Source organism: Nicotiana sylvestris, chromosome 6 (assembly GCF_000393655.2).
Source record: "Nicotiana sylvestris chromosome 6, ASM39365v2, whole genome shotgun sequence".
Lineage (NCBI taxonomy): Eukaryota > Viridiplantae > Streptophyta > Magnoliopsida > Solanales > Solanaceae > Nicotiana > Nicotiana sylvestris.
In genome coordinates this window covers 211,141,823-211,168,854 of record NC_091062.1, presented here as the reverse complement: position 1 = coordinate 211,168,854, position 27,032 = coordinate 211,141,823, and the positions used below count along the sequence as shown (strand labels likewise).

The window sequence follows — 27,032 nt, the reverse complement described above, 5'->3', positions numbered from 1 at the left end:
GTGAACCTGGTCATCTGATGCTATCACTGCCATGTACATAAACAATGGGGGAAACAAGCAGGGAATCGGGTTTCAAAGGGAAAAGACTCCCTACAACCCTCATAGCAAGTACGTCACAGTACCTGATAATTGGCTATGCACTCACTGTGGTAACACTGGGAATTTTAAGAAAACCTATAAGGCTAGATTCCAATCTCAACAGAAAAATAAAGTTTTTGTTGAAAAAGAAACTACAGCTAGGGAACCTGGTCCTTCACATAGAAAACGTTTAATGCTTGCTTGGAACAAAAATCCCCAATTCACCCATTTTCTCATTACAAGGGACCCAAACTTATTTGGGTTCCTAAATCTAACCCTTGATTTACTTATGCAGGGAACAGCGAAAGGGAGCAGCCAACAATGGTATATGGATAACGGTAGCTCGAAGGACATGACTGGAAGTACAAATGATTTTCTTTCACTGAAAGCCTTGCATGTGGGTGTATCCTTTGAAAATGGCAAAAGGGATACATTTTGGGAGTTGGAAAGATCGAGAAGTCTCTTTCTCACTATATTGAAAATGTGTACTATATGAAGGGGTTGAAGTATAGCTTGCTGAGTATCTCAGGTATTTGTGACAATGGTAACAAAGTGGAATTTGTATCCAAAGTATGCACAGTAACAAATCTTGTGACTGGTGAGGTAGTATTAGTGGCCAAAAGATACAAAAACATCTATGTGGCTAACTTTGAGTCCTTGCAAAATGGGGATCTTAGCTATCTAAGTGTTGTTACTAATAATGCTGAGCTATGGCACAGAAGGCTGGGCCATGCAAGTTTCACGTTGTTGAACAAATTGGTCACGAAGGACCTGGTTCGTGGTCTGCCCAAGTCAATCCTCAAGGATCCCAGGGTGTGTGATGTATGTGTAAAAGGAAAACAAGTCAAATCTTCATTCAAGCCCAAAAATGAGGTTAGCACCTCAAGGACACTAGATCTCCTCCATATGGATCTATGTGGACCTATGAGGGTACCAAGTAGAGGAGGAAATAGGTACATATTTGTCATAGTGGATGACTATTCCAGATTCACTTGGACTCTATTTCTCAGAACCAAGGATGAAACCTTTCAAGTATTTGTGGCATTTATGAAGAAGATCCAGGTGAAAATGAGTCTTAATGTAGTATGTATTCAGTCTAACCATGAGACAGAATTTGATAATGCAAAATTCGACGAATTATATGCTAAAAATGGCATCACTCATAACTTCTCAGCTCCAAGAACACCTCAACAAAATGGTATCGTGGTAAGGAAGAACACAACGCTTGAATACATGGTAAGAACAATGTTGATTGATAGTGGCATTGCAAAAGGGTTCTGGGCAGAAGTCGTCAATACTGCATGCTATTTGGTGAACAGGTGCATGATCAGGTCCCTTATGAACAAGACGCCATATGAACTGCTGAGCGGAAGGAAGCCCAAACTGACACATTTGAGAATATTTGGTTACAAATATTTTGTCCTCAATTCGATGCCAAAAGCGATGAGGGAATCTTTCTATGCTATTCATCACAAAGCAAAGCCTACAAAGTATATAACAAAAGAACTCAATGTGTAGAGGAAAGCATTCATGTGATCTTCAATGAATATCATGACCCATGTGGAAAGGATTTGAACGATAAGAATGATCAAGACGGAGAACAATCACTTGTCCCTAGTGAAATCATTGACATGGCAAATGGAAAGGCTGATATGATGAGCCATGTTGAGGAATCAAATGAGGATGGTGCAACCATATCTCCAACTGATGGAGAGGAACCTGGTCCCTCAATCACAAGAACTGAAGTTGAAAGCAGAGTCGTCAATGTTGTTCAAGGGACCCCACATGCTAAGATGAGAAGCAATCAAGGTTCATAGGCAAAAATACCTGGACCTTCTCACAACGAGGTTCAGGTGTCTAACTTAAAACACAAAAATTCACACCCCTTTAATAACATAATCACTCCTCTTGATTTAGGAAGTCAAACCAGTTCAAAGACCAGAAACTCACTTGCCTTCTCAGCTTTTCCCTCTCAAATAGAGCCCAAAAATATCAAGGAAGCATTGAAAGATACAGACTGGATTACAACCATGCAGGAGGAACTCCATCAATTTGAGAGGAACAAGGTTTGACACCTAGTTCCTCGACCTGGAGATCGAATCGTTATAGGAACTAGGTAGGTATTCAGGAATAAACTTGATGAATTTGGAAACACAACAAGAAATAAGGCAAGGATTGTAGTTCAAGACTACAATCAGGAAGAGGGGATTGACTATGATGAAACTTTTTCCCCAGTCGCTCGAATGGAGGCTATCAGAATTCTTATTGCCTTTGAATCTCATATAGAATTCACATTGTTCCAATTGGATGTCAAAAGTGCATTTCTAAGTGGCTTTCTAAAAGAAGAAGTCTTCGTCAAGCAGCCTCCTGAATTTGAGAATCATGAGCATCCTTTTAAACTCGACAAGGACTTGTATGGGTTAAAGTAGGCCCCCCGTGCTTGGTATGAAAGGTTGTCAAAATTCCTTCTAGAAAATGGCTTTATAAGAGGGAAAATCGACAACATTCTCTTTCCGAAGAAATGAGGAAGGAACCTGCTCATTGTGCAAGTCTATGTTGATGATATCATTTTTGGAGCAATAGTTGATTCCTTATGTGAAGAATTTGCAAAACTCATGGGAAGTGAGTTTAAAATAAGTATGATGGGGGAACTAAACTTCTTTTTGGGTCTATAAGTGAAGCAATCTCAAAAAGGGACAATGATAAGTTAGCAAAAGTACATCAAGGAGCTGTTGAAGAGATTTGACATGGAAACATCAAAAATCATTGACACTCCTATTGCCACAGCTACTCGTCTAGACATGGACGAACTCGGTTCCCCTATAAATCAGACCATGTATAGAGGTATCATAGGGTCAATCTTGTATCTCACTGCAAGCAGATCAAACATTGTGTTCAACGTGGGTCTCTATGCAAGGTTTCAATCGAATCCAAAGGAATCTCATCTGAAAGCTGCCAAAAGAATATTGAGATATCTCAAAGGAACGCAGGACTTGGTTCTCTACTATCCCTCAGGAGACAACTTTGATCTTGTTGGGTATGCTGATGCGGATTATGCAGGATATCTGGTGGACAGGAAAAGCACGTTTGGAATGGCACATTTTTTGGGTTCTTGTATAATCTCATAGGGTACAAGGAAGTAAAACTCGGTGGCACTCTCAACTGCAGAAGCAAAATATGTAGCAGCTGCTTCTTGCTATGCTCAATTACTGGGATCAAAAAGCAGTTGGATGACTTTGGAGTGTTCTCTGACTGTGTGCCCCTCTTATGTGACAATATAAGTGCACTCAACACGGCCAAAAATTAAGTCCAACATAAGAGAACCAAGCACATTGATGTGCGTCACCACATCCTTAGAGACAATATTGAGAAGGGGCTCATCTGTATGAAATTTTACACCATAGAGGATCAGATTGCAGATATATTCACCAAAGCCTTAAGTAGAGAACATTAAAGAAATCACTTTGCCCTAGGGTTAATAAAACCCAACTGAGAACTTGGTCCCTCGATGATTGGCTAATGAAAGAAATGTCCAGGTAAAGTTAGCCAAAAAGTATTTCCTAGCAAAATCTAACTCATATCTATACAGTTATAGGTAGACACGCATGATGATTACAGAAGCAACTAAGCAGTTGATGCAGTGTACGCTGGTAAAAAGGGCAAAGCTTACACTTGCAAAAATTCGTCAGGGAACCTGGTTCTCCTGACACGGGTTAGTAGTTTCTCTGTTCTCTCATGCACAATTTTAAATGGTTGAAATAGTGCCACGCCATCAGTGTGTTAGTTTCTTTTCTCTGCGTCTTTTGAACCCAAACGTCTCACCCGTTGGTAAGCGACCCGACTCCCAAAACTGCTGTCTTTTCTTAATCGGTCCCTCATCCATCTTAAATACATCCACCACTGTCACAACTCTTCACATCAAACTTCAAAATTTTCTTTCTTCTTTCTCTCTTCAAACTACCAATCCCTCCTCTTCAACTCATCACTTCTTACCACGACTGAAAATCAAGAGACCTCGAGTGTTCCAAGTAATACCCCCATTGAGTCATCACCACTTAAAACACTGATGTTAGACTCCTCACTCACCACTACTACTAGCCAAAACCATAGGGAAGAGTCACCTCCATATTCATTCCCCTCTCTTACCCAATTGAGTTCTGGTTTTCATCGGAGCCGCAAAATCTCGACTCTTAAAAGGTTTGTGGCTACGAGCTCTCCTCCTGTCTCGTTGGAAAAATTTGGTGAAAAGGGTACAGTTGACGAAGAGGAAAATCAGGAAATCTCTAGTCTTCCTATGGACAAAGGCTCAAATGTAGACCAAACTACTGGTTCTGGGAATGCTAACTCAACGAATACAGTTCATAATCTTGAGTCCACAGGTAACACTCCTTCTTCTTCCGCGTCTTCCATGGATTTACAAGAGAAAGAAACAATAGAAAACATGCTATCTATAGCTAGTGAAGGGGTTATTGTCAAAGGAGGAAAGGATGGGTCTGAGCCTCAGGGGGAAGAGTCTAAGACCGTGGTAGAAGGTAGAGAGCTTGTGCGTGTTGAACAATCGGCATAGGACAATACTACTGGGGTCCCTAATGAAGGACTTGATACCTCCTCGAAGGATCCAACTCAGGGGTCCTCTCAAGAACCCTAGGTCAATATTGATCCTAATCTATCTCCTCATTTCTATGGTGAGCCTCTGGCTATGATTATACCTGAGATAAGATATTCAACTGGAGAAGAAAATAGGGATAGTGAAGAGGATTCCGATGATATGCCGATTGCTAGCCTGACTGAGAATCTATCAAAAGGAAAGTGCTCGCAAATCTATCAAAAGGAAAGTTGATACTGACGAGGAACCTGGTTCCTCCAAGAGGGCCAAAGTTGGTAATCCTTAGACTACTGGAAAAGAGAAATTGAGGAATCAAAAAGTGTTATAGGGCCGCACATTCGCCCCTGACATTTTGGAGGAGGCTGGAATGCGACAATTGGTTGAAATATGTGAGTTTCAATAGTGGACACACATGTTCACAGGAGATTCTCCCAAAGTATATGTGGAGGAAGTGTGTAGCTTCTATGCTGACTTCTTCAAAGTTGAGGATGACCATATCTGCATGATGGTGAATGGGGTGGATTTTGTGATGGATTTTGCGGTGCTAGGGTCTATTATGAATGTACCTGCTGAAGGGTTGTCTACTGTTCAAGGCTCTTGCACTTCAAATGCCATATTTAAGGATAAGGCAGTCCAACAGGGGGAACGAGTGCACAAGAAGGCTCTCCTTTTAGTGAACCAATTTCTATTTGAGATGATGAATAAGGTTTTGCTCCCTCGTGCTGAGAGAAGGTCCATGATATCCAGAGCTGACCTTGTTCTCATGGAAGCGTTGGATGGCTTCACTACCATTAACCCGCCTGTGATTATGATCGAACACATGCAAAAAGTGGCAAAATTCAAAGATGATAATCATGGGCTGCTTTATGGTTTCCTTCTCACCAAGGTTTTTGAGTTCTTCAAAGTCCCTCTAGGACAAGCTAAAGTGAGCACTAGGAAGCAAACATTCTACAAGACTACTCTCAAAGAATGTGAGTGCATGGATAAGGTTGGACGAGTTGGAAGCACTTCTACCATTTCTTAGCTGATCAATGATCAGAACAGTGCTACGGAGGAGATCAGAAAGTTAAAAGAAAGGAATGATATTCTTGAGGGTCAGCTCAGTCAGCTTCAAGAGGCACCTGGTTCCAGTAGTTCTCAAAGCTCAGAAGTTGCTCGTCTGACTAAGGAGAATGCCGAGCTCAAGAAACAAGTGGAGGACCTGAAGGAGAAACTGCTCAATGAGCAAATGTCGATGAATGCTCGAATGGATCTAGTCCTCCAAACCCTTGCCTCTGCCCCTAAGCCCTCTACTTCCAGTGTCCCCTCAGTGTCAAGTTTTAAGGTCGGTCTCTTTTGCTAGTTTATTCTGATATTTGTGGTACTTGTTTTCTCTTTTTGTTCTAAATTGTGGTTGGTTGTTAGCAACATTGAATCTACTCTCTGTCTTAAAATCCAAACTGTTTAATGAAAGCTTTTCCCTTTTTGTTATATATGCCTTGCTTTTATGCTCTGTTTTTAGTCATGTTGTGTGCACATAAGTGGCATGAGTTAACTAAAGCTAGACTTCTTTTTGCTTAAAGCCTGTTACTGATCTTTTTATGATGCCAAAAGGGGGAAAATAATTCAGGGGAAACAGGATAGGAAACAAATTCTTGGGGAATACGGCAAATGCCAATGTCATTTTGGTTTTTAGGGGGAACTTGAATTATAAGTTTGTCATCATCAAAAAGGGGAAAATTGATAGGCAACATGTGTATTCCTGTTATGTTTTGATTATCTAACAAACTTACTAATAAGAACCAGATAAGGAACCTGATACACGTCCTCAAAAACTTAAAGATCAACAAGTCTCCAGTTGGGGACACAGTTTAACTCTTTAGAGTCAAAGGAACAACAGAGGGAACAGATAGCGACCAGTTCCCGAGGAGACTATACAAGTCAACTGCCCAGTTGTAAAGTTGTTGCCTGCACACGCTACAGTACAGAAATAGTGCAGCAGTCAACTTTAGGAGGAATGCCCTTTACCTAACTTGCTTACATCATTCAAAGTGATGTCACAAATGAATTATTAACATCAAGCAGGGTAAAAACAAATCACTTGCACATTCAAGAATTGATTAAGCATTCTCTCATGTGATCCATCAATCTTGCAAGTGACTCTCCAGGGCATCAAGAACAAAGAACAAATAGCAACGGACCAGTTCCCTGTATTGAGTTATTATATATCCTTAGTTGTGTTGTACCTTTATTGAAGTTCTTTACTTGTAATTCCTACTTATCTTAATTAGAAGCATTGCGTAGGAAACCCTTTGTAAATCATAAACCCTTGTGTTTGTGTCTTGACTAGAGTTAGTCGAGCTGTAAAGTCTTTGTAATAGAATTATTACAAAGTGGCTTGTAATAGAATGTTACAAGTTAGTGAGGGATTAAGAGGTTAATTTCTAAGTTACATAGGTTGTAATCTAAAGTTGCTCAGTAGTGAAGTTGAAATCCTACAAGGGTAAGTCGTGATTTTTAATCTCGTGAGTTAGGAATTTTTCAAGTAAAATTCCTCTGTGTCATTTACTTATTGCAGTGTGCATGTGTTTTGTGAAAACAAATAGAAAACCTGGTTCTCTATCTAGTTTGGTGAACCCTTAAATTCTATCAGATTGCGACCGACTATACTTCCTTTATTAAATGTTTTTCGCAATATACTTCCAGCCCAAGTTTTGCATACCTATGGGATCATTTTGAATTATCTACACGTTCCAATTTCAAAGTGATTGCTGTTATCAGTTAATAGTATCATATTAGTCAGTAGAGCTGTTATGATTATTAATATAACATAGGAATTTTGGGTCAGAAATTAAAGATACAGCACTTTCAGCGCCATTATGTTTCCCATAAATAATCTCACTGGTCAGGTATTGCAAGTTTCTGCATTTCTCTCCTCATACTGCTTGTTTTTTTGAGAATGTTATTCTAACCAGAAGGAACCTTGGATCAACGATGAGTTGTTTTCGTATGACCTATAGGTTATGGGTGTACAAAGGAAATCGACGAACCGCACCAACCCGATAATTCGAGGCAAACCGAGAAAAAAAACCCGATTATGATTTGGTTTGGTATTGGAAAAAAAAAACCCGACCATAATTGGTTTGATTTGGTTTTAGCTAAAGAAAGTCAAACCGAAACCAAACCAACCCGACATTACATATATAGAAATTTTAGATATATTTAATCTATAAATATACTTATTGTGATGCAATTTATAAATATTTCTTAAAAAAAATCATAATTTTATCTTTTAAGGTATTATTTCAAGGTTGGACTTAAAACTTTTGAATGCTCCAATAAGTTTTATAGCCATTAATATTAGTAAATTAAATTATGCTAACAATCAATACTAATGCTAACAAAAGACATTCAATTCAATATTACGAAAAGGAATGTATTGAATATCTATTTTTGTTTTACAATAATTAGATAAAAATGCATAACCTATTTTTATTTTGCTTTAGCTTTTAGTCATGTAATTAATAACCCCCTTATTAGTCTATTTATTTTAGCATGACTTAGTACTTTTAGATTATGTTTATTTTTATTATGACTTTTTAATTAGCAATATTTATATTACATAATTTTATTGTCTTTATTGTTGAATATTTTAGGATAATGCCATGACACATCTCATATTTTGTATTATTTTCTTGAAAAATACTTTATATAGTTGTATCTTACTAGGATTAAAGAAATATTTTGAGCATATGTTATATGTTTTGTTCTACGAAAAATTTACTGGAAAAAAAATCCAAAAAAATCCAAATAAACCGAAAACCCGAGAAAAATCGATATTGAAAAACCCGAGTTTTATTGGTTTGGTTTGGTCTTTAGATTTAATAATCCTACACAATTGGTTTGGTTTGGTAATTGTAAAATCCGAACCAATCCGACCTATGTACACCCCTAAGTCATGGATTCGAGCAGTGAAATCAATCATTGATGCTTGTATTAGGGCAAGTTGCCTATATTACTCCCCTTGAGGTGCGACCCTTCCTCGGATCCTGCGTGAAGGCAGGATTCTACTATGTTTCACATTCCACTAACAAATATTTTGTCTTTAAGAGAAATTAGAGATTCTCTAAAATTAGTGATTATCTAAATCTCACACTAATCAAATAGCATGCACCACAAAACCTCATGCTATTGACTAGGACTAAGAGGGTGCTTTTGTGGCAGTATGTTACACTAATCTGAACTATAAAGGAGGAAATAAGCAAAATGATGCTTGCATACTAAGCATCAGAACTAGGAAATTATACAGTTAAAAAATAATTGAACTTTTCCTATCTGATTTTATTCACTATGTATATCTCAACTTGTGCATGTTGATAAAGAGCATGTAAATTCTAATTAGTTAAGGCAAACGTAATTCTGCTGTCTACTCGATATCCTTCATAGCATCCTGCATTAATGCAGAACAAGCAAGTTACGATCAACCATACCAATCGTCCTTACAAGATAGAAGCGGAAAAGCATGCTTAAACATATGCAAGTATCTGAATATATCAAGTACAGTACGCGTATAATGTAAAAGGATCGGATATGATCTGTGTTACCTTAGCAAGCCGTGTTACATAGGCTGCAGCAACTGCTGTAAACAATAAACCTATTCCAAGGGTCAATAGCTGTTGGTTTCCTCCTCCTAGACCTATTTCAGATTCCTCTTGCTGGAAATCAAGAAAAGTAGGATCTAGTGAGTTAATGATGATTTACTTCTTTTTCACACTAAGATATAAATCAAAAACTTCCCAACTGAATAGAACTTAAAGGTATTAATTTCGGAGAATAGTAAGGCCAAGAACTACAACATCTGAATCCAACACAAATTAGCACCAGATAGCACAAGCCAAAATTTGTTTGGATCGCAGATGCCCAGAACATCATTTTTGTTTTGTTTTCTTCAGTTACAGACTGGATTAGCCCCCCCCCCCCGGTTCGAGTCCATTAAAACCAAATCACAATAGTTGGTTCTTAATTATGCAGCTACTATTAACTTGTCATGAATAAAACATACACATACCTTGTCTGTACAGAGACTGCAACTTGCACTAGGTTGTTCAACAAAGCAGTTTGTAATGTTTCCAGTATACAGAAACTACTATAACTTTGAAAAGTGGACACTATCTAAAGTTATTATCAACTAAAATTTACTTTGCCAACTTCTCTTAACAAGAAACTGCGACTTCCACTGCAGGATTGAAAAAATAGAATCACAGAGTCATGACTGACGATAAGAAGGGACACGGTTCACAACTAAGAACACAAGATTTTAAAAAAAAAGAAGGAAAACTCACAATAAATGCGCGGCCAAATGCACCTGCGCTCACGTACGCCCATGTTCCAGGAAGCATTCCTAGCCAACTATATACAAAGAAGTTAGGATAAGCTGCAACTTTTCAATAGCTAGAGCATTTCAATACCTTCACATGATACCTCTATCAATATAAAGAAATGTGTATAAAAGGCTATTTCCACAAGATTGTGATCTGTTCTGTAAAAGAAAATTTTCTTCAACAAATGAATTTTGCGACCTAAATATCAACAGGTGATCAAAGATGACAGTTACAGACGCTTCAGTATCACTTTACAAATGGAGAAAACAGAAAACGGTAAACAACTTGACACTGCTTTCTTCATCCTTCAGAATATAGTTTGAGTACAGTTAACTAACTAATTCTATTGATAAATAGCACACATCATAATATTACTGTAACTTGATTTCCTCTCTGAACCAATAAACCAAAGCCTGATAGTGAAATAAGTAGTTTATGCAGAATACGTGTCAACAGCACAACGATATTAGACATCTGACATTAGCCAATGATGAAGAAAAAAGTAAACATAGAAAATTGAGTTCACCTTCCTAAAACGTACGGCACAAACTTGACAGAAGTCAGACCATATAGATAATTCCCAAGAGAAAAAGGAAGCAAAGGGCTCAAACGGAGAAGGGTAACAACTTTGAAACCATTTTCTCCAATTGCTTTGTCAATTGCAAGAAATTTCTTGTTCCCTTCTACCAGCTTAAGAATACGTTCACGAGCAAAATATCTGGCAATCAAGAACGCAACACTAGCAGCCACCTGAATGCATATCAAACTTTTGAGAACTTATTCTACATCATCATGCCAGTATTGAACCAAATGAACAGCTTACCGTTCCACTAATGGAAACAATGATGGTTCCAGTTATGGAGCCGAATAAAAGACCAGCTGACATCGTCAGTGGAATGGCGGGTATTGCAAGGATCTACAACAGGTGTTTCAGCGAAAGTCAGTTCAATTTAGAAACTCTGGAAAATGGCATCTCGTGACATTAAATCTGTTTGGAAGAAGAACTAGAAGACTGGTCAAATAAAGGCCAAAAGTGCAAGTCTAAAATACATTGGTATCCCTTTCAGCGATAATAAGACTATGAAATCTTACTACTTTATTTTAGTTTACAGTACCAGCCTCCTACGAGCATCTTCTAAGCCCCCCCCCCCCCCAAAAAAAAAAAAAAAAAAGGCAAGCACCACCTTTAAGATGCGAAAGGACCATCTACCATATTATACATCCAATAAGTTGCTAGTGTTTCCACACCAAAAAAACAGTATGCCATTAACAAGTATTTTTCTGGAAGTTCTTGCAAGATTTTAAGCCAACAAAAATAGAGTATAGTTCGTACTTCTAACCCAGCATAAACTGCAATGAAGAGAGCGTATCCAGCTGCTCCGTAACCTGCCGTATGAGGAGCCTCAGTCAAGCTGAATTTACTTTTCTATACAAAAATTAAAGGAAAAACTTTTCACGTGATAAAACTGATGAAAGTTCAGCACATTCTTGATCTCTCAGTTTTGTTCAAAAAAGACCATCCAAAACTAAATTGCGGAGCAGGGATTATCAGAATATTCTGAATCAAACTAGTTAACTAGCACCGAACCACTTGGAAGACAAATCATTACAAACAGGCTAATGAAGATAAAGAAGCTTTGAATGGGCAAGCAGTACCACTTGGAAAGGAAGAGGCGGCAGAAAATGGAAGAGGGCAAAAAGTACAAATTCGCAAAATAGGCTCATTCTATGCAAGACAAGAATACCCTGTCTAGTATAGGCAACAACAACAACAATGGTCAGTGTATCATTCTAGCAGTAAGGTCTTTGGTGCTTTAAAGTTGGAGCCAACAAAGGAGAAGAGTCAGAGCCAAAAGCCCTACAGTCAAAAGGATGAGCGTTTTCATTTAACATATTCCAGTAGAGGCTTATCATCATTCAGTAAGACAAAGCTCTCAACTTCCAGTGAAACCATTAACTCAGATAGGATTGACAGGTTTCCAAGCGCAATTAATAAATATCACTCACTATTATGTTCAATGAAGTTCAAAATGCAATAACAGATATTCCATATCTTTTTGGATATTTCACAGTTTAAGCAAAACTACAATGGTTTTCTATCTTCCCCTGATTCGCTTTATGTTCGTTCATTCCTCATTACAATTGCCTTGCCCTTGATCAAGATAGAGCTAGAAAGTGGCAAAGAAAGGTGTCCGACTATCATAACAAGTTGCCCGGCAAAAAATTCGTAATCTGTTGGATTACAAGAATCACAGATTAGAATTGCAGAAAAGATGATAATATTTAAGTGTTAGTCTACTCGTTTACACTTAATAATACTTGGCCATTCATGAGATGATTGGAAGACTTATTTTTCAATATAGATGAACTTGAATTTGGACTTGAGTTTGGGATTTAAATTAAAAGGATCCTGACTCAAATTAATTTTTTGTTGAACAGTTATTAGCAGCAGAATGACTTATCTGTTGTAAATGATGGTAACTTTGTCAAACTGTACAGCTGTTTAAGGTACTCTTCACATTCTTCAAATAAGAATGTGTTCCACCTCAACCACTAGTACATCTTTGATAACCGTAATGGGCTTCATGTATCCTACGAAGAAAGTTCATTTGCTTATCCCAGATGTCGAGCAATCAGTATTTTGAGAAGGTACACATACACATCTTAAACCTTCTCTGTTTTCGATAATCTCACATTATTTATTTCCTAGCATTAGCACCAAAACCAGCTGAAAAAAGCTCATTACCTCAGACGAACTTAATACCTGAACCAGGGGCGAAACTAAAGCCTATCAAGGGTCGCCGAAAAATTATATTGTGTATATAGGTAAAATATTAGGTTTAGAGGTATATAACATATATTGAACACCCTTTATCTGGAAACTTTTTGCACTTCTTTCAAGTTTGAACACCTTTGGGGAAATTCGTGGCTTCGCCACTATCCTGAACCATTATCGGCTAAATGGATGGGCTTGAGAATTTTGCGAGCTTCAGATTTTAATTGGTTCATGCAATCCAGATATATTTTATGTTACGATCAACATTATAACTTTACCTACAACCAATTAAAATGAAAAAAGAAAAAAAAAACACAGCTATCAACTTTTGTTGCTGTGCCTAGTATTCAACACCTAATATCCACAACCACTAGAGGAAAGACAATACCAATACCAAGAATTTTGTTATTTATCAATTAAAAAAATTCAAGGTTCAAGAATTGTTTAAGTAAGTAGTAAAATAACAAGGTTCAAGTATTGATGCTAGGACATTAAAGGTGGAAAAACTAATTGGAAAATTCATATGAAATTACCTTCAATAAAGCCAGAAAACTGGTTCAAGAAAGCATTGATCTGTTCCTTGTATAAGTACCCAACAGTTCCAAATCCACCAACCACACCCACAATCAAAAGACCAGCCAAAATGGTACCTTTAATAGCAGAATTATCATCATTTCCTAATCCACTATCCCTCTCACTCTCACTCTCATAATCATCATCATCATTTTTGGGGTTCAAATTAAGCAGCTTCCTGAAGCTCTGAGGAGATTTATTTGGTGTTTTCAAAAGGGTCTGCTGTTTCTTGGTTTCCCTTAGTGAAGAACATGGTTTCAAGAAATGAAACCGTTTGGCTTTAAAACTATACAGAAACGAATTAACAGATGAATTTGAAAGGGAAAATTGAATCTTGGGTCCTTGTTGAAAAGGAGGCAAAAGGGTGATACATAGAGGTGTTCTGCTCAAATCAATGGTGGGCATTTCAGAATTCAGATGATAAATTAAAGGGTCTAGAAAGTTGCTTCCTTTTTGAATTTCCTCTTCTTTTTGTTCTTGATTGCTTTTGCAAAGGTTGTTTTGAGTTCATTTAAAGTGTTTTTTGAGGGCTGTTAAATTTGTGTTGCTTGTGCCATGTAAGAATGGAATATTGTAGAATCTACTATTGGTTCTATGCTTTTGATTCGGTGTAAGATTTGTGATGCGGGGATGAATGATATTGACTTTTGGTGATTGAATGAAATCTGTGTTTCTTGTTGAAGCACGTGTTTTTTCTCTCTTTATTCTCAGAATATTTTTTCTAACAGCTTGATTGGATGGTTGTCCATTGTATGTAACGGTATTGTTACTTTAAATACAATATTTGTTTTGATTGTTACTTAAATTTTATTGTATCGTATCGTTAAATTCGTCCTTGTATAACGACGAAATATGTCACTTTAAGTAACGACCGATTTGGTGCGGTCGCGTCGTTACCTTGTATTTTTCTCTCAATCTCACCCTTTATTATTATTAAATTATTTTATTTTATCATTTACCCTACCTTTTATAAGTAATTTTACCGTGTATCATATTTTTTCTTTATAATATTGCAAGTTTATTCTTCATATTGTTGGTGTGTGATATCATGAAACGATGGCAAATTTACTTTTCAAGTGGGAGGATATAAAAACATTGTTTGTCATTTTTTACTTTGTTTAAAGAGTATAATAAAATTAGGAATAAAATTATTCTGGACAAAGTGAGAGTGACATTCGTGGAGGATAAGATGCGACAAGCGAAACTAAGATAGTACGGGCATGTGAAGGAGACGCACATATGCCCCAGTAAGTAGGTGCGAGAGGCTGGCCTTAGTAGGTTTGAGGAGAGGTAGAGGTAGGCTAAAGTAATATTGAGAAGATGTGATTAAACATGGCATGACACTGCTCCAGCTTACCGAGGACATGGCCTTTGATATGAGGGTATGTAGGTCAAGAATTAGGGTAGATGGATAGTAGATAGTCAAATGTTTTTCTTCTCCTTACCAATAGTATTAATGCTAGTCTTGTATTTTCTTATTCTTAAGTTTCTATTACTATCTTTCGCTTCGGTTTTCTTATTATCTTGTTGTTGTTATTACTTATTATTAATGCTTCTTTTTCATCTTTACTTGAACCGAATGTCTATTGGAAACAACCTACCTATAAGTTAGGGTAAGCTGGGTATACACTACTCTTCCCAAACCCTACTTGTAAAATTATGTTGAGTTTATTATTGTTGTTCTTGGAAAGGAAGAATAAAGAATGAAATATTATGCTTGAACAGGATAATAAATTTTATAAATGAACTATATCTTCAATTATTATTATTGAACATTTTAATGGATTACTTTTAATTTTTCACTTACTATTTTCTTTGTTGTTGATGCATAATCATGGGCGGCTTTCCAACCATGTCCCATGGCCTCTTGGCCATGCCCCATGGCATCCTGGCAAGCCTTCCAACGCCTAGCTCCATGGACGGCCCCGTGGACTTGGCCGTGCCAAGTGATAAGCGCGCATGTGCCTATGTCGCTCCACCGATAGCCCTCGTCAAAGCCCAGCCGCAAGGCAGATGCCAACAGCGCGGCGCGCGCAGACTCTTATGCCAAAGACAAGGTTGCTGCCAACAGACATGCTTCTACTTTGTAGGAATGTAAGTCTCTTTTAATGTAAATATAGAGTAGTTTTACTTCATGTATTTCCATTATGTCTCTCTATCTTAGTTACGTCAAGTACTGTAACTTTAGTTTATTTTTTTAAGAACTATTAGGGGGAATCAAACAAGCAAATAATTCTTTGTACCGGTATCTCTTCCTCTCGATACCGTGTTGCTTTTCTGTAATAGCTTTCATTAATGCAATCAAGCTTTCTTTTATTCTCAATTCTCTTTTCTGTTCTCTCAATTGCTCTTGACATTGACTTTCCCGTACGGCACTGATAGTCTCGTCTAACGTACAGAGGGAACTCTAGTTGGCGGATAGTAACTGCACGGACATCAGTTGCTTAGCCTTACGTCGTCATTCGAAGGATTCTCAGGATTGCACCGCGTAACAGTTGGTATCAGAGTTTAGGCTCGACGTCGAATGAGGGAACACATTGCCATTACCACCATTTCTGACCATGGTAAATCATGGGGACAGCATTGCAGCCCATGAAGAGATGGTTGATGTATTACGACCCATCGTGAATATGGTGCCAGATCAAATAACCAACCTAGTACAAATGTTGAACGACCTAGATTGTAGGATGCGACAGGCCGAAGGTGACATCGCAAACATCAGTCACTTTGGAGGAGAACGGCAAATAGCAGCCAAATTTTATGGTAAATTCGAGGGCCTTCAACATGAGCGTAGCGAGAATTTAGGCTATATGGCACGAGAGGAAGACATGGTGACTGCCATGCAGAAAACCATAGACAACTTGATGACCCAGCTCAATGTTGTCAATGTTGCACTACAAGGCCTATTTCGAGGAGGCGGAAACCAGATCGAGGGTACTGTGAACCTCGCCCCTATGCCATAAAAGCTGAAGATTCCTAAGCCAAAACCCTCTAATGGGGCTCGAAATTCCAAGAAAGATGAGAACTTCATCTTTGACATCAAACAGTACTTCGATCGTGGGGGGAGTTAGAAGAAGCAAAAAAGGTAGCAACTACTATGATAGAAACTTAGCGTCCACTAGACTGTATAGAGAACCAAGTTCTCTATGAGTTTCCTCTGAAAATACTAATGAACCAAACTGTATAGTGATCTGGTCCTATATCAGTTTGGTACAGTGCTAACTACTGAACAAGTATGTAAATGATACACAAGATAAGTTCCCACTATATAGAGAATCAGATTCTCTATAAGTTTCCACTATAAGCAACAGACCGTAAAACCAGCCAGTATAGGGAATCAGGTTCTCTAATTGGTCCCACAGTAGCTCGGCAGAAAGTAAAGAACACAGAGGATTTTTACGGGGAAAAATCCCAACTCAATGGGACAAAAATCACGACCTACACTTGTGGGCTTTCAACTTCCCTAACTTGTAAACCCCTATTACAAGCCACTTTGTAATAACTCTATTACAAAGGATTCAATTCAACTAACTTGTGGTACACCACAAGACATTTTGTGACTCTCTAGTTACAAAGACTTTAACTAACTTGTGATACCCTCACCACAAGCCGTTTTGTCACTCTCTAGTGACAAAGACTTTAATCAACTCTAACTCGAATAACACTATTACAAGCCACTTTGTAACTCTCTAGTTACAAAGACTTTACAACTCGACTAACTCTAGCCAAGACACAAACTTAGGGGATTTGTGATTTTGGGTTCCCTAAAAACAGCTTCTAAGAAAGTAAGATAGGAGTTACAATGAAGAACAAATAACAAACACTCAACAAACCTAAGGACTTAAGATATTTTCAACTTGGATCTGGTCCTTGAGGTTGCAACAGCTTTGTTCTTGAGAGAGGTTGTTGCAAGCACTTGAGAGAGGATTTTTGTTTCTGATTTTGCAAGTCTTGGGGGAAGATGCCTTGTGTCTTGCACCAGGTTTATATTGCAAAAAGACATCCCAATGGTAATGTCAAATCTTGGTTAGTACATGCCTTTTTCCAATGGGGAGTGATTGTTGCACTGTCTGCTGCACTGTTGCAGACAGTCACTTTCTGCAGTTGCTTTCCAGCTGTACAATCGACCTATACTTCTGTCAGGGGAACACCAAGGTATCAGGTCCCTAATCTGGTTCCTGTGAATCTAAAGACACAGTGCTCAGATTATCTTGAGTCGATTAACTTGAATGATTGTACCAGGCATGCTTCAGATCCTTTATCTGGTTCTCTCATGTAGTAAGTTATTTTACCTTCCTTGATAGTATTTATATATGTGTGACATCACTTACAATTATGTAAGCAAGGTAGGTAAAAAGCCTTCCATAGAAAGTTGATTGTTGCACTGTTCCTGTGTAGTGGCGTGTGCAGGCACTAACTTTCCTGCTGGAGTGTTGACTTCATACAGTCTCCTCGGGAACTGGTAGGGACTTCCTATAATCAACATATTATCAATAACGTTCTCCCTGCGAAGTAGAGCTATCTTCCATGCATAACACAACATATTAATTCGATTTTGTTCCTCCCCCATGTTGACAATGTTGACACCTATATAACTTCCCCCTTTTGGCATCATCAAAAAGAATAACAGAAGAAGTACAACTAAAAAGAAGTTCAGCAACATTAGCTCAGGCCACTTGGGCAACACATCATAAACAGTAACAAGAACAACAAGTGAATGTCATGTCACAAAATTGAGTGATTGCCCATAGTGGAGTAATTATAACCAAAGCACAGTAGTTTCAACAATACATAATATGACAATTTAAACAATTAAATATTAATGTCATCAAATATAGGGATCAAAAGAAGATAAGAATTCAAGGTAATTTGGAAGGATTGAAGGACATGGATCACTGGGCAGGAAGAAAAGTAAGGGGCTAAGGATTTGATGAGCTTGTCCATTCGTTCATTTACTCTCCTTTGATCAATGATCATCTTCTCTCTTAGTTCCTCTACTTGTTTCCTCAATCTTTCATTCTCACCCTTCAACTTAGCATTCTATTCTGCCGAGGGTATACGAGGACCAGGTTCTCAACCTATCTGAGTAGGTTGAACTATCAATTAGATCACCAAGAATCTCCCCAAGCTTTGTCTCATCAAGAACAGACTCAGTCCGATGCACATATAGCATCATAGTATCACGTAAAACATAGAAGTTTTTACTTCTTCTTCAGAAACATTGGGACTTGGAGGAACAAAGAGGTGATTCTTATTTTTGGAATTCAACAATGTCAATCAGAATCAACACTCTGCCTTACAGCACTGTTTGAGACTTCAACGTTTTATCCCTCTAAAACTTATAGTTAAACCTTTTGCTTCTATAAGAAATCAGGTTCCTTGCTTCCACTACCCTTTCTATCCTTGAGAAGCCATGTCTCCCTCTTCTTCTTCTCAATCTGTTTACCCTTATCATCTACTGCATTTTTCTCAGCGAGCCCATTTTTTTTTAATTCTTTCTCACAGGAAAAGATTTCATTTCATTCTTTCTTCTACAATCACATCAGTAGGTCACACCACTTCATCATCAATCAGCCTACTTTTCATCAATCCTTTTTACTGGATCGGAAGTTCGTTTATACACAGAACTTCAAAGAGAAAAAGATCATTATTAAAATTGACTTCATGAGAAGGACTTGAGGGATCAGGTCCCTCATTCAGTCCTCACATTTACCACTCTCTCCATCCTTCAAGGCTTCCACAAATCTAGCAACAACTTTAATCTCACGCTCTAGAATATTAGATCTACCATATTCCTTTTCAGTTAGACTTCCATCAAAATCTACCAAAGAATTCTTGGGATTTTGATTCTGATAGAGTTAGGTTTTTAGAAAATAAGAGAGGTGGGTTCACTTGTGGCATATTTGGAAAGAAGGATTATTTTGAGACAAAGTTGATTTTGGTTTTGAAGAAAAGAATAGGTTTTATTTGGGTGTAAGATAGAGAAGTGCCTTTTTGGGGTAACAGGTCAGTTCAGAAAAGGTTTAACATTTTGGACTTCAAAAGGTAGGAGGAGAGGAAGGAGAAAGGCAAAAACAAATCGATGACATGACACTTCAGCAGCTTAAAAAGGCATATAAGTATTGAAGAGACCACCATCCTGAGTCACAGGAACCAGGTTCCGTGACGGTTTTTGAAAATTTTGAGCAAAGACTCCTAGAAGTGCAATGTCACTCTTACTTGTTTTTGTCTTGAAACTACCATATGTGTATACCTGTAATAGTATAGATTTGAGTTAGATGTCGCCGAAAAATACTTTTTAGCATTGTACCTTTCCTTCTTATCATAGCCAATCATTGAGGGACCAGGTCCTTTGTTGAGCTTGATCATTCCCAACTCCAGACGATTTCTTTCAAAATGTTCACTACGTAGCACCTTGGTGAAGATGTCTTCTACCTTATCCTTCGTCTTCCAGAACTTCACACAAATCGGAACCTTTTCAACATTATCCCTCAAAAGTGATATGCACGTCACTGCACTTTGTCCTCTTGTGTTGTACCAGGTTCAAGCTATAAATGCACCAAAGTCTTCAAGATGATGCTTGATCTGTAATAGTTGAGCACAACACGGAGTAGCAACCACATATTCAGCTTCAACAATAGAAAGAGTCACACTGTTTGTTTCTTTTTATCCCATGAGATCAAGCATGAACCCAAAAAGTGTGCCGCTCCAGAAACGCTCTTTCTTAGAACTAGCTTGAATACCAGAGTCTAAGGATGTGATTACATTTTGAAGGGATGTGAACTCTTTTGCTTCTAGTTGGATACTTAAACTTCAGAATTTGAAGGACCAAGTTCTTCATATGTGAATCATCATTGACATCAACAGAATTTTGACTTCCACTATTTTGTTCTGCATCAGGAGTACCTAATGTTGCATCAACACCCCTATGTTTATCTCAAGTCGAGGTGATAAAGGGATCAGGTTCCTCTGTGCCTTTTAGAGATTCTACTGCATCTCCTTCATCCTTCTGCTTGACTTGATGTCTCATCAAATCAGTCTTTCTATTTGCAACATCTATAACTTCACTAGGAGCATTTGTGAATTCTCTATCTTTATCTTCTTTGTTTTGTGAACCTTTTGCCATCATTGTTGATAGCAACACATTTTCCATCCAAAGGCTCTCGGGTAAGTCAACTTGGCTTTTCTCCCATTGAGGAGTTCATAGAGAGACTTCTTGAGAAGCGACCTGATCATGCACATGTTAATCAAGTAGCAAACAGTGTTGACTGCTTTAGCCCATGAACCAGGTCCTCCATAACCAATTTGTTCAACAAGTAGAACTCACATGTCCAGTCATCTCCACCCAAACTCAACATCATCATCAACGACACTTAGGCATGTTAGATCACCACCGTGCAGGGACTTAAAATCAGCAATGTAAACATTCTTGTATCTTTTGATACCAATTCCACTTTATTTCCCTTGTCACATATCTGAGAAACACTCAAGAGATTGTACTTCAGGCCATTGACATAGTACATGTTCTCAATTGAGTGAGTGAGTGACTTCCCAATCCTTCTTACTCCTAGAGTGTACCCTTTTTAGCTATTTCCAAAGGGTACACTCTCTCCTTGCAGGGCCTTAAGTGAAAGGAGAATCATTTGTACTTCCAGTCATATGCTTTGAGCAACCGTTATCCATGTACCATTGTAGGCTGCTCCCTTTCACTGTTCCCTGCGCAAGAAAATCAGGAGTTAGACTTAGGAACCCAAACAAGTTTGGGTCCCTTGTAATGATAGAACGGGTGGATCAAATTTCTTTTTGCCCATGCAGGCAGCACATATTTTCTTTTCTGGGAACCAGGTTCCTCATCAATATGCCTCTTTTCAACAAAAACTTTATTGTTCTACAACGACTGAATTTTAACTTTACGGGAATCCTTGCAATGAGAAAAGGGGTGAATGAGGGCTCTTTTGGTCCAAGCATGCATTATACATTTTTTATGTGAAGGACTAGGTTCCGTAGCAGCAGTTACTTTTTCAGCAAAAACTTTATTTTTCTATTGAGACTGAATTCTGGCCTTACAATTTTCTTTAAAGTGCCTAGTGTTGCCATAGTGAGTGCAGAGCCAATTGTCAGGTACAGTAACGTACTTGCTATAAGGGTTGTAGGGAGTCTTTTCCCTTTGGAACCCGATTCCCAGCATGTTTCCTCCATTAATTGTGTACAAGGCAGTGATAGCATCAGAAGACCAGGTCCACTTAAGTAATTTTTCAAGATCACTTTTCACTCTTCCTGAAGTTGTTTGTTTCTCTCAAGCTCAGCACATAGACTAGACTTCACTGAATTTAACTCACTTTCAAGATTAATGTGTGCCTCACTTGCAACTTCCTTTTCCTTTTGAGAATTCGCAGACCTACTTTTCATTTTAAGTTCCCCAATTTTTTCCTTTAAGTTTACAACTACCACCAATATGTCATCTCTCTCATGCTCAATCTTAGCATTGCTCTAAGTTAGAACCTCTTTTTCTTTCTTCATACTCTCAATGGTTTCATCTAAGTCTACAACGGAAACTCCCATATAATCCCTCTCTTGTTCAATGCCACTAATTTCTTCTATTAAGGAATTTTTCTCATTAATGAGGCTGTGATAGGCATCAATCAACACATTTGCTAAGGACATCAATTTTTCTTAGAGTAAATTTTCAAATTTCTTTGAACATTGAGAAAACTTACCTCATCTTCCTCCTTGTCCTCATCATCATCAGATTTTGGCATGAGTGCAAAGATTGACTCATATTTTAAAGATTCATTGTCAACAACCATCATATTTTCACCTTCAGATTCACTAGAGGAATTTCCCCAATCAACCAGGGCTTGCTTCAACATGTTGTTAGCAGCATCTCTTCTTTTAAACTTTTTGTCAGGGACCTGGTTTCTTTTAGTGGACTTTTCAGTGTTGGTTTTGTCATGATTTTTCTTATGAAGAGGACAGTGTTTAATGAAGTGTCCACACTTATGGCAGCAATCGTTTTCTTCGAAATTCCTACTAAAACTCATTTTCTTTGGAATCCCACCATTTTTTCGAATTATCTTTTGGAATCTTCGAGTGAGATACTCCATGTCAGATTCATCACTACTTGAGTCTCTGTTAGCAGCCTTGAGAACCAGGTTCTTCTCCTTCTTGGGCTTTCTTCTTTCAAGATCCTTCTTTCTCTTCATCTCATAAGTTTTGAGATTTCCAATGAGTTCATCAATGGTCACCTTCTTCAAATCCTTGGCTTTAGTGATAGCATTTACTTTACTTTCCCTAGAACCTGGTAAAAACATTGAGTATTTTTCCGGACCAGCTTGTTTCTTGGGATGACTTCACCAAGGGAGTGAAGCTCATTGATATTGGAGATGAAACGTGTGTGCATATCTTGAATATACTCATCCTCCTTCATCTCAAAAAGCTCATACTCAGTAGTAAGCATATCAATTTTGAACTGCTTAACCTGAGTAGTTCCCTCATAGGCAGTTTGAAGAGCTTCATAAATCTCCTTAGCAGACTGACAAGCTAAGATGCAGTTGTATTTGGTCCGATGCCACAAACAAGAGTCTTATTTGCCCTAAAATTCTTCTCAATAGCCTTTCTATCAGCATCGTTGTACTCTTTTCTTGTTTTTGGGACTGTAACTATTCCCTCCAACAGTTTTCATGGGAACAAAAGGTCCATCACAAATTACATCCCACAGCTCTGAGTCCTCAGCTATAATGAAGTCATGCATTCTTGTTTTCCACCAACCATAGTATTGGCCGTTGAATCTTGGTGGTCTATACATTGATTGTCCTTCCTCAAAATTTGGTGGAGCAGCCATGTAGATCCTTTCTAGGTGTTAACCTTTTAGAAAGAACCTGCTCTGGTACCAATTGATAGAAACTTAGCGTCCACCAGACTGTATAGAGAACCGGGTTCTCTATGATTTTCCTCTAAAAATACTAATGAACCAAACTGTATAGCGACCTGGTCCTATATCAATTTGGTATAGTGCTAACTACTGAACAAGTATGTAAATGATACACAGGATAAGTTCCCACTGTATAGAGAACCAGATTCTCTATAAGTTCCTCCTGTAAGCAACAGACTGTAAAACCAACCAGTATAGGGAATTAGGTTCTCTAATTAGTCCCACAGTAGCTCGGCAGAAAGTAAAGAATACAGAGAATTTTTACGTGGAAAAATCACAACTCAAGGGGACAAAAATTACGACCTACACTTGTAGGTTTTCAACTTCACTAACTTGTAAACCCCTATTACAAGCCACTTTGTAATAACTCTATTACAAAGAATTCAACTCAACTAACTTGTGGTACTCTCACCACAAGCCACTTTGTGACTCTCTAGTTACAAAGACTTTGACTAACTTGTGATACTCTCACCACAAGCCACTTTGTCACTCTCTAATGACAAAGACTTTAATCGCTCTAACTTGTAATAACACTATTACAATCCACTTTATAACTCTCTAGTTACAAAGACTTTACAACTCGACTAACTCTAACCAAGGCAAAAACTTAGGGGGTTTGTGATTTTGGGTTCCTAAAAATAGCTTCTAAGAAAGTAAGATAGGAGTTACAATGAAGAACAAATAACAAAGACTCAACAAACCTAAGGACTTAAGATATCTTCAATCTTGGATCCAGTCCTTGAGGTTGCAGCAGCTTTGTTCTTGAGAGAGGTTGTTGCAAGCACTTGAGAGAGGATTTTTGCTTCTGATTTTGCAAGTCTTGGGGGAAGATGCCTTGTGTCTTAAACTAGGTTTATATTGCAAAAAGATATCCCAATAGTAATGTCAAATCTTGGTTAGTACATGTCTTTTCCCAATGGGAAGTGACTGTTGCACTGTCTGATGTACTGTTACAAGCAGTCACTTTCTGCAGTTGCTTTCCAGCTGTACAGTTGACCTATACTTCTGTCAGGGGAACACCAAGGTATCAGGTCCCTAATCCGGTTCCTGTGAATCTAAAGACACAGTGCTCAGATTATTACTTATTATTAATGCTTCTTTTTCATCTTTACTTGAACCGAATGTCTATTGGAAACAACCTACCTATAAGTTAGGGTAAGCTGGGTATACACTACTCTTCCCAAACCCTACTTGTAAAATTATGTTGAGTTTATTATTGTTGTTCTTGGAAAGGAAGAATAAAGAATGAAATATTATGCTTGAACAGGATAATAAATTTTATAAATGAACTATATCTTCAATTATTATTATTGAACATTTTAATGGATTACTTTTAATTTTTCACTTACTATTTTCTTTGTTGTTGATGCATAATCATGGGCGGCTTTCCAACCATGTCCCATGGCCTCTTGGCCATGCCCCATGGCATCCTGGCAAGCCTTCCAACGCCTAGCTCCATGGACGGCCCCGTGGACTTGGCCGTGCCAAGTGATAAGTGCGCATGTGCCTATGTCGCTCCACCGATAGCCCTCGTCAAAGCCCAGCCGCAAGGCAGATGCCAACAGCACGGCGCGCGCAGACTCTTATGCCAAAGACAAGGTTGCTGCCAACAGACATGCTTCTACTTTGTAGGAATGTAAGTCTCTTTTAATGTAAATATAGAGTAGTTTTACTTCATGTATTTCCATTATGTCTCTCTATCTTAGTTACGTCAAGTACTGTAACTTTGGTTTATTTTTTTAAGAACTATTAGGGGGAATCAAACAAGCAAATAATTCTTTGTACCGGTATCTCTTCCTCTCGATACCGTGTTGCTTTTCTGTAATAGCTTTCATTAATGCAATCAAGCTTTCTTTTATTCTCAATTCTCTTTTCTGTTCTCTCAATTGCTCTTGACATTGACTTTCCTGTACGGCACTGATAGTCTCGTCTAACGTACAGAGGGAACTCTAGTTGGCGGATAGTAACTACACGGACATCAGTTGCTTAGCCTTACGTCGTCATTCGAAGGATTCTCAGGATTGCACCGCGTAACAGTTGGTATCAGAGTTTAGGCTCGACGTCGAATGAGGGAACACATTGCCATTACCACCATTTCTGACCATGGTAAATCATGGGGACCGCATTGCAGCCCATGAAGAGATGGTTGATGTATTACGACCCATCGTGAATATGGTGCCAGATCAAATAACCAACCTAGTACAAATGTTGAACGACCTAGATTGTAGGATGCGACAGGCCGAAGGTGACATCGCAAACATCAGTCACTTTGGAGGAGACCGGCAAATGGCAGCCAAATTTTATGGTAAATTCGAGGGCCTTCAACATGAGCGTAGCGAGAATTTAGGCTATATGGCACGAGAGGAAGACATGGTGACTGCCATGCAGAAAACCATAGACAACTTGATGACCCAGCTCAATGTAGTCAATGTTGCACTACAAGGCCTATTTCGAGGAGGCGGAAACCAGATCGAGGGTACTGTGAACCTCGCCCCTATGCCATAAAAGCTGAAGATTCCTAAGCCAAAACCCTCTAATGGGGCTCGAAATTCCAAGAAAGATGAGAACTTCATCTTTGACATCAAACAGTACTTCGATCGTGGGGGGAGTTAGAAGAAGCAAAAAAGGTAGCAACTACTATGATAGAAACTTAGCGTCCACCAGACTGTATAGAGAACCAAGTTCTCTATGAGTTTCCTCTGAAAATACTAATGAACCAAACTGTATAGTGATCTGGTCCTATATCAGTTTGGTACAGTGCTAACTACTGAACAAGTATGTAAATGATACACAAGATAAGTTCCCACTATATAGAGAATCAGATTCTCTATAAGTTTCCACTATAAGCAACAGACCGTAAAACCAGCCAGTATAGGGAATCAGGTTCTCTAATTGGTCCCACAGTAGCTCGGCAGAAAGTAAAGAACACAGAGGATTTTTACGGGGAAAAATCCCAAATCAAGGGGACAAAAATCACGACCTACACTTGTGGGCTTTCAACTTCCCTAACTTGTAAACCCCTATTACAAGCCACTTTGTAATAACTCTATTACAAAGGATTCAATTCAACTAACTTGTGGTATACCACAAGACATTTTGTGACTCTCTAGTTACAAAGACTTTAACTAACTTGTGATACCCTCACCACAAGCCGTTTTGTCACTCTCTAGTGACAAAGACTTTAATCAACTCTAACTCGAATAACACTATTACAAGCCACTTTGTAACTCTCTAGTTACAAAGACTTTACAACTCGACTAATTCTAGCCAAGACACAAACTTAGGGGATTTGTGATTTTGGGTTCCCTAAAAACAGCTTCTAAGAAAGTAAGATAGGAGTTACAATGAAGAACAAATAACAAACACTCAACAAACCTAAGGACTTAAGATATTTTCAACTTGGATCTGGTCCTTGAGGTTGCAGCAGCTTTGTTCTTGAGAGAGGTTATTGCAAGCACTTGAGAGAGGATTTTTGTTTCTGATTTTGCAAGTCTTGGGGGAAGATGCCTTGTGTCTTGCACCAGGTTTATATTGCAAAAAGACATCCCAATGGTAATGTCAAATCTTGGTTAGTACATGCCTTTTTCCAATGGGGAGTGATTGTTGCACTGTCTGCTGCACTGTTGTAGACAGTCACTTTCTGCAGTTGCTTTCCAGCTGTACAGTTGACCTATACTTCTGTCAGGGGAACACCAAGGTATCAGGTCC

The 27,032-nt window shown here is 38.3% G+C and overlaps 3 protein-coding genes across 3 annotated transcripts; 1 reads left to right on the top strand and 2 right to left on the bottom strand.

Moving 5' to 3' along the window:
- Nucleotides 1–2,825: 2,825 nt before the first annotated feature.
- Nucleotides 2,826–3,206, top strand: LOC138872014 (secreted RxLR effector protein 161-like). Its single transcript, XM_070149952.1, has one exon. The coding sequence runs from the start codon at nucleotides 2,826–2,828 to the stop codon at nucleotides 3,204–3,206; it is 381 nt and encodes a 126-aa protein (XP_070006053.1).
- A 5,766-nt stretch (nucleotides 3,207–8,972) lies between these two features.
- On the bottom strand, nucleotides 8,973–14,014 carry LOC104241569 (uncharacterized). Its single transcript, XM_009796518.2, has 7 exons — nucleotides 13,354–14,014; nucleotides 11,378–11,430; nucleotides 10,868–10,960; nucleotides 10,571–10,794; nucleotides 10,006–10,072; nucleotides 9,268–9,378; nucleotides 8,973–9,113 (listed from the first exon to the last, which is right to left on the bottom strand). Exons 1-7 carry the CDS (start codon nucleotides 13,796–13,798, stop codon nucleotides 9,090–9,092), a joined length of 1,017 nt encoding a protein of 338 aa, XP_009794820.1. The 5' UTR covers nucleotides 13,799–14,014; the 3' UTR covers nucleotides 8,973–9,089.
- A 7,002-nt stretch (nucleotides 14,015–21,016) lies between these two features.
- On the bottom strand, nucleotides 21,017–23,234 carry LOC104245385 (uncharacterized). Its single transcript, XM_070149951.1, has 4 exons — nucleotides 23,028–23,234; nucleotides 22,748–22,925; nucleotides 22,111–22,691; nucleotides 21,017–21,109 (listed from the first exon to the last, which is right to left on the bottom strand). Exons 1-4 carry the CDS (start codon nucleotides 23,232–23,234, stop codon nucleotides 21,017–21,019), a joined length of 1,059 nt encoding a protein of 352 aa, XP_070006052.1.
- Between the last annotated feature and the right edge of the window lie 3,798 nt (nucleotides 23,235–27,032).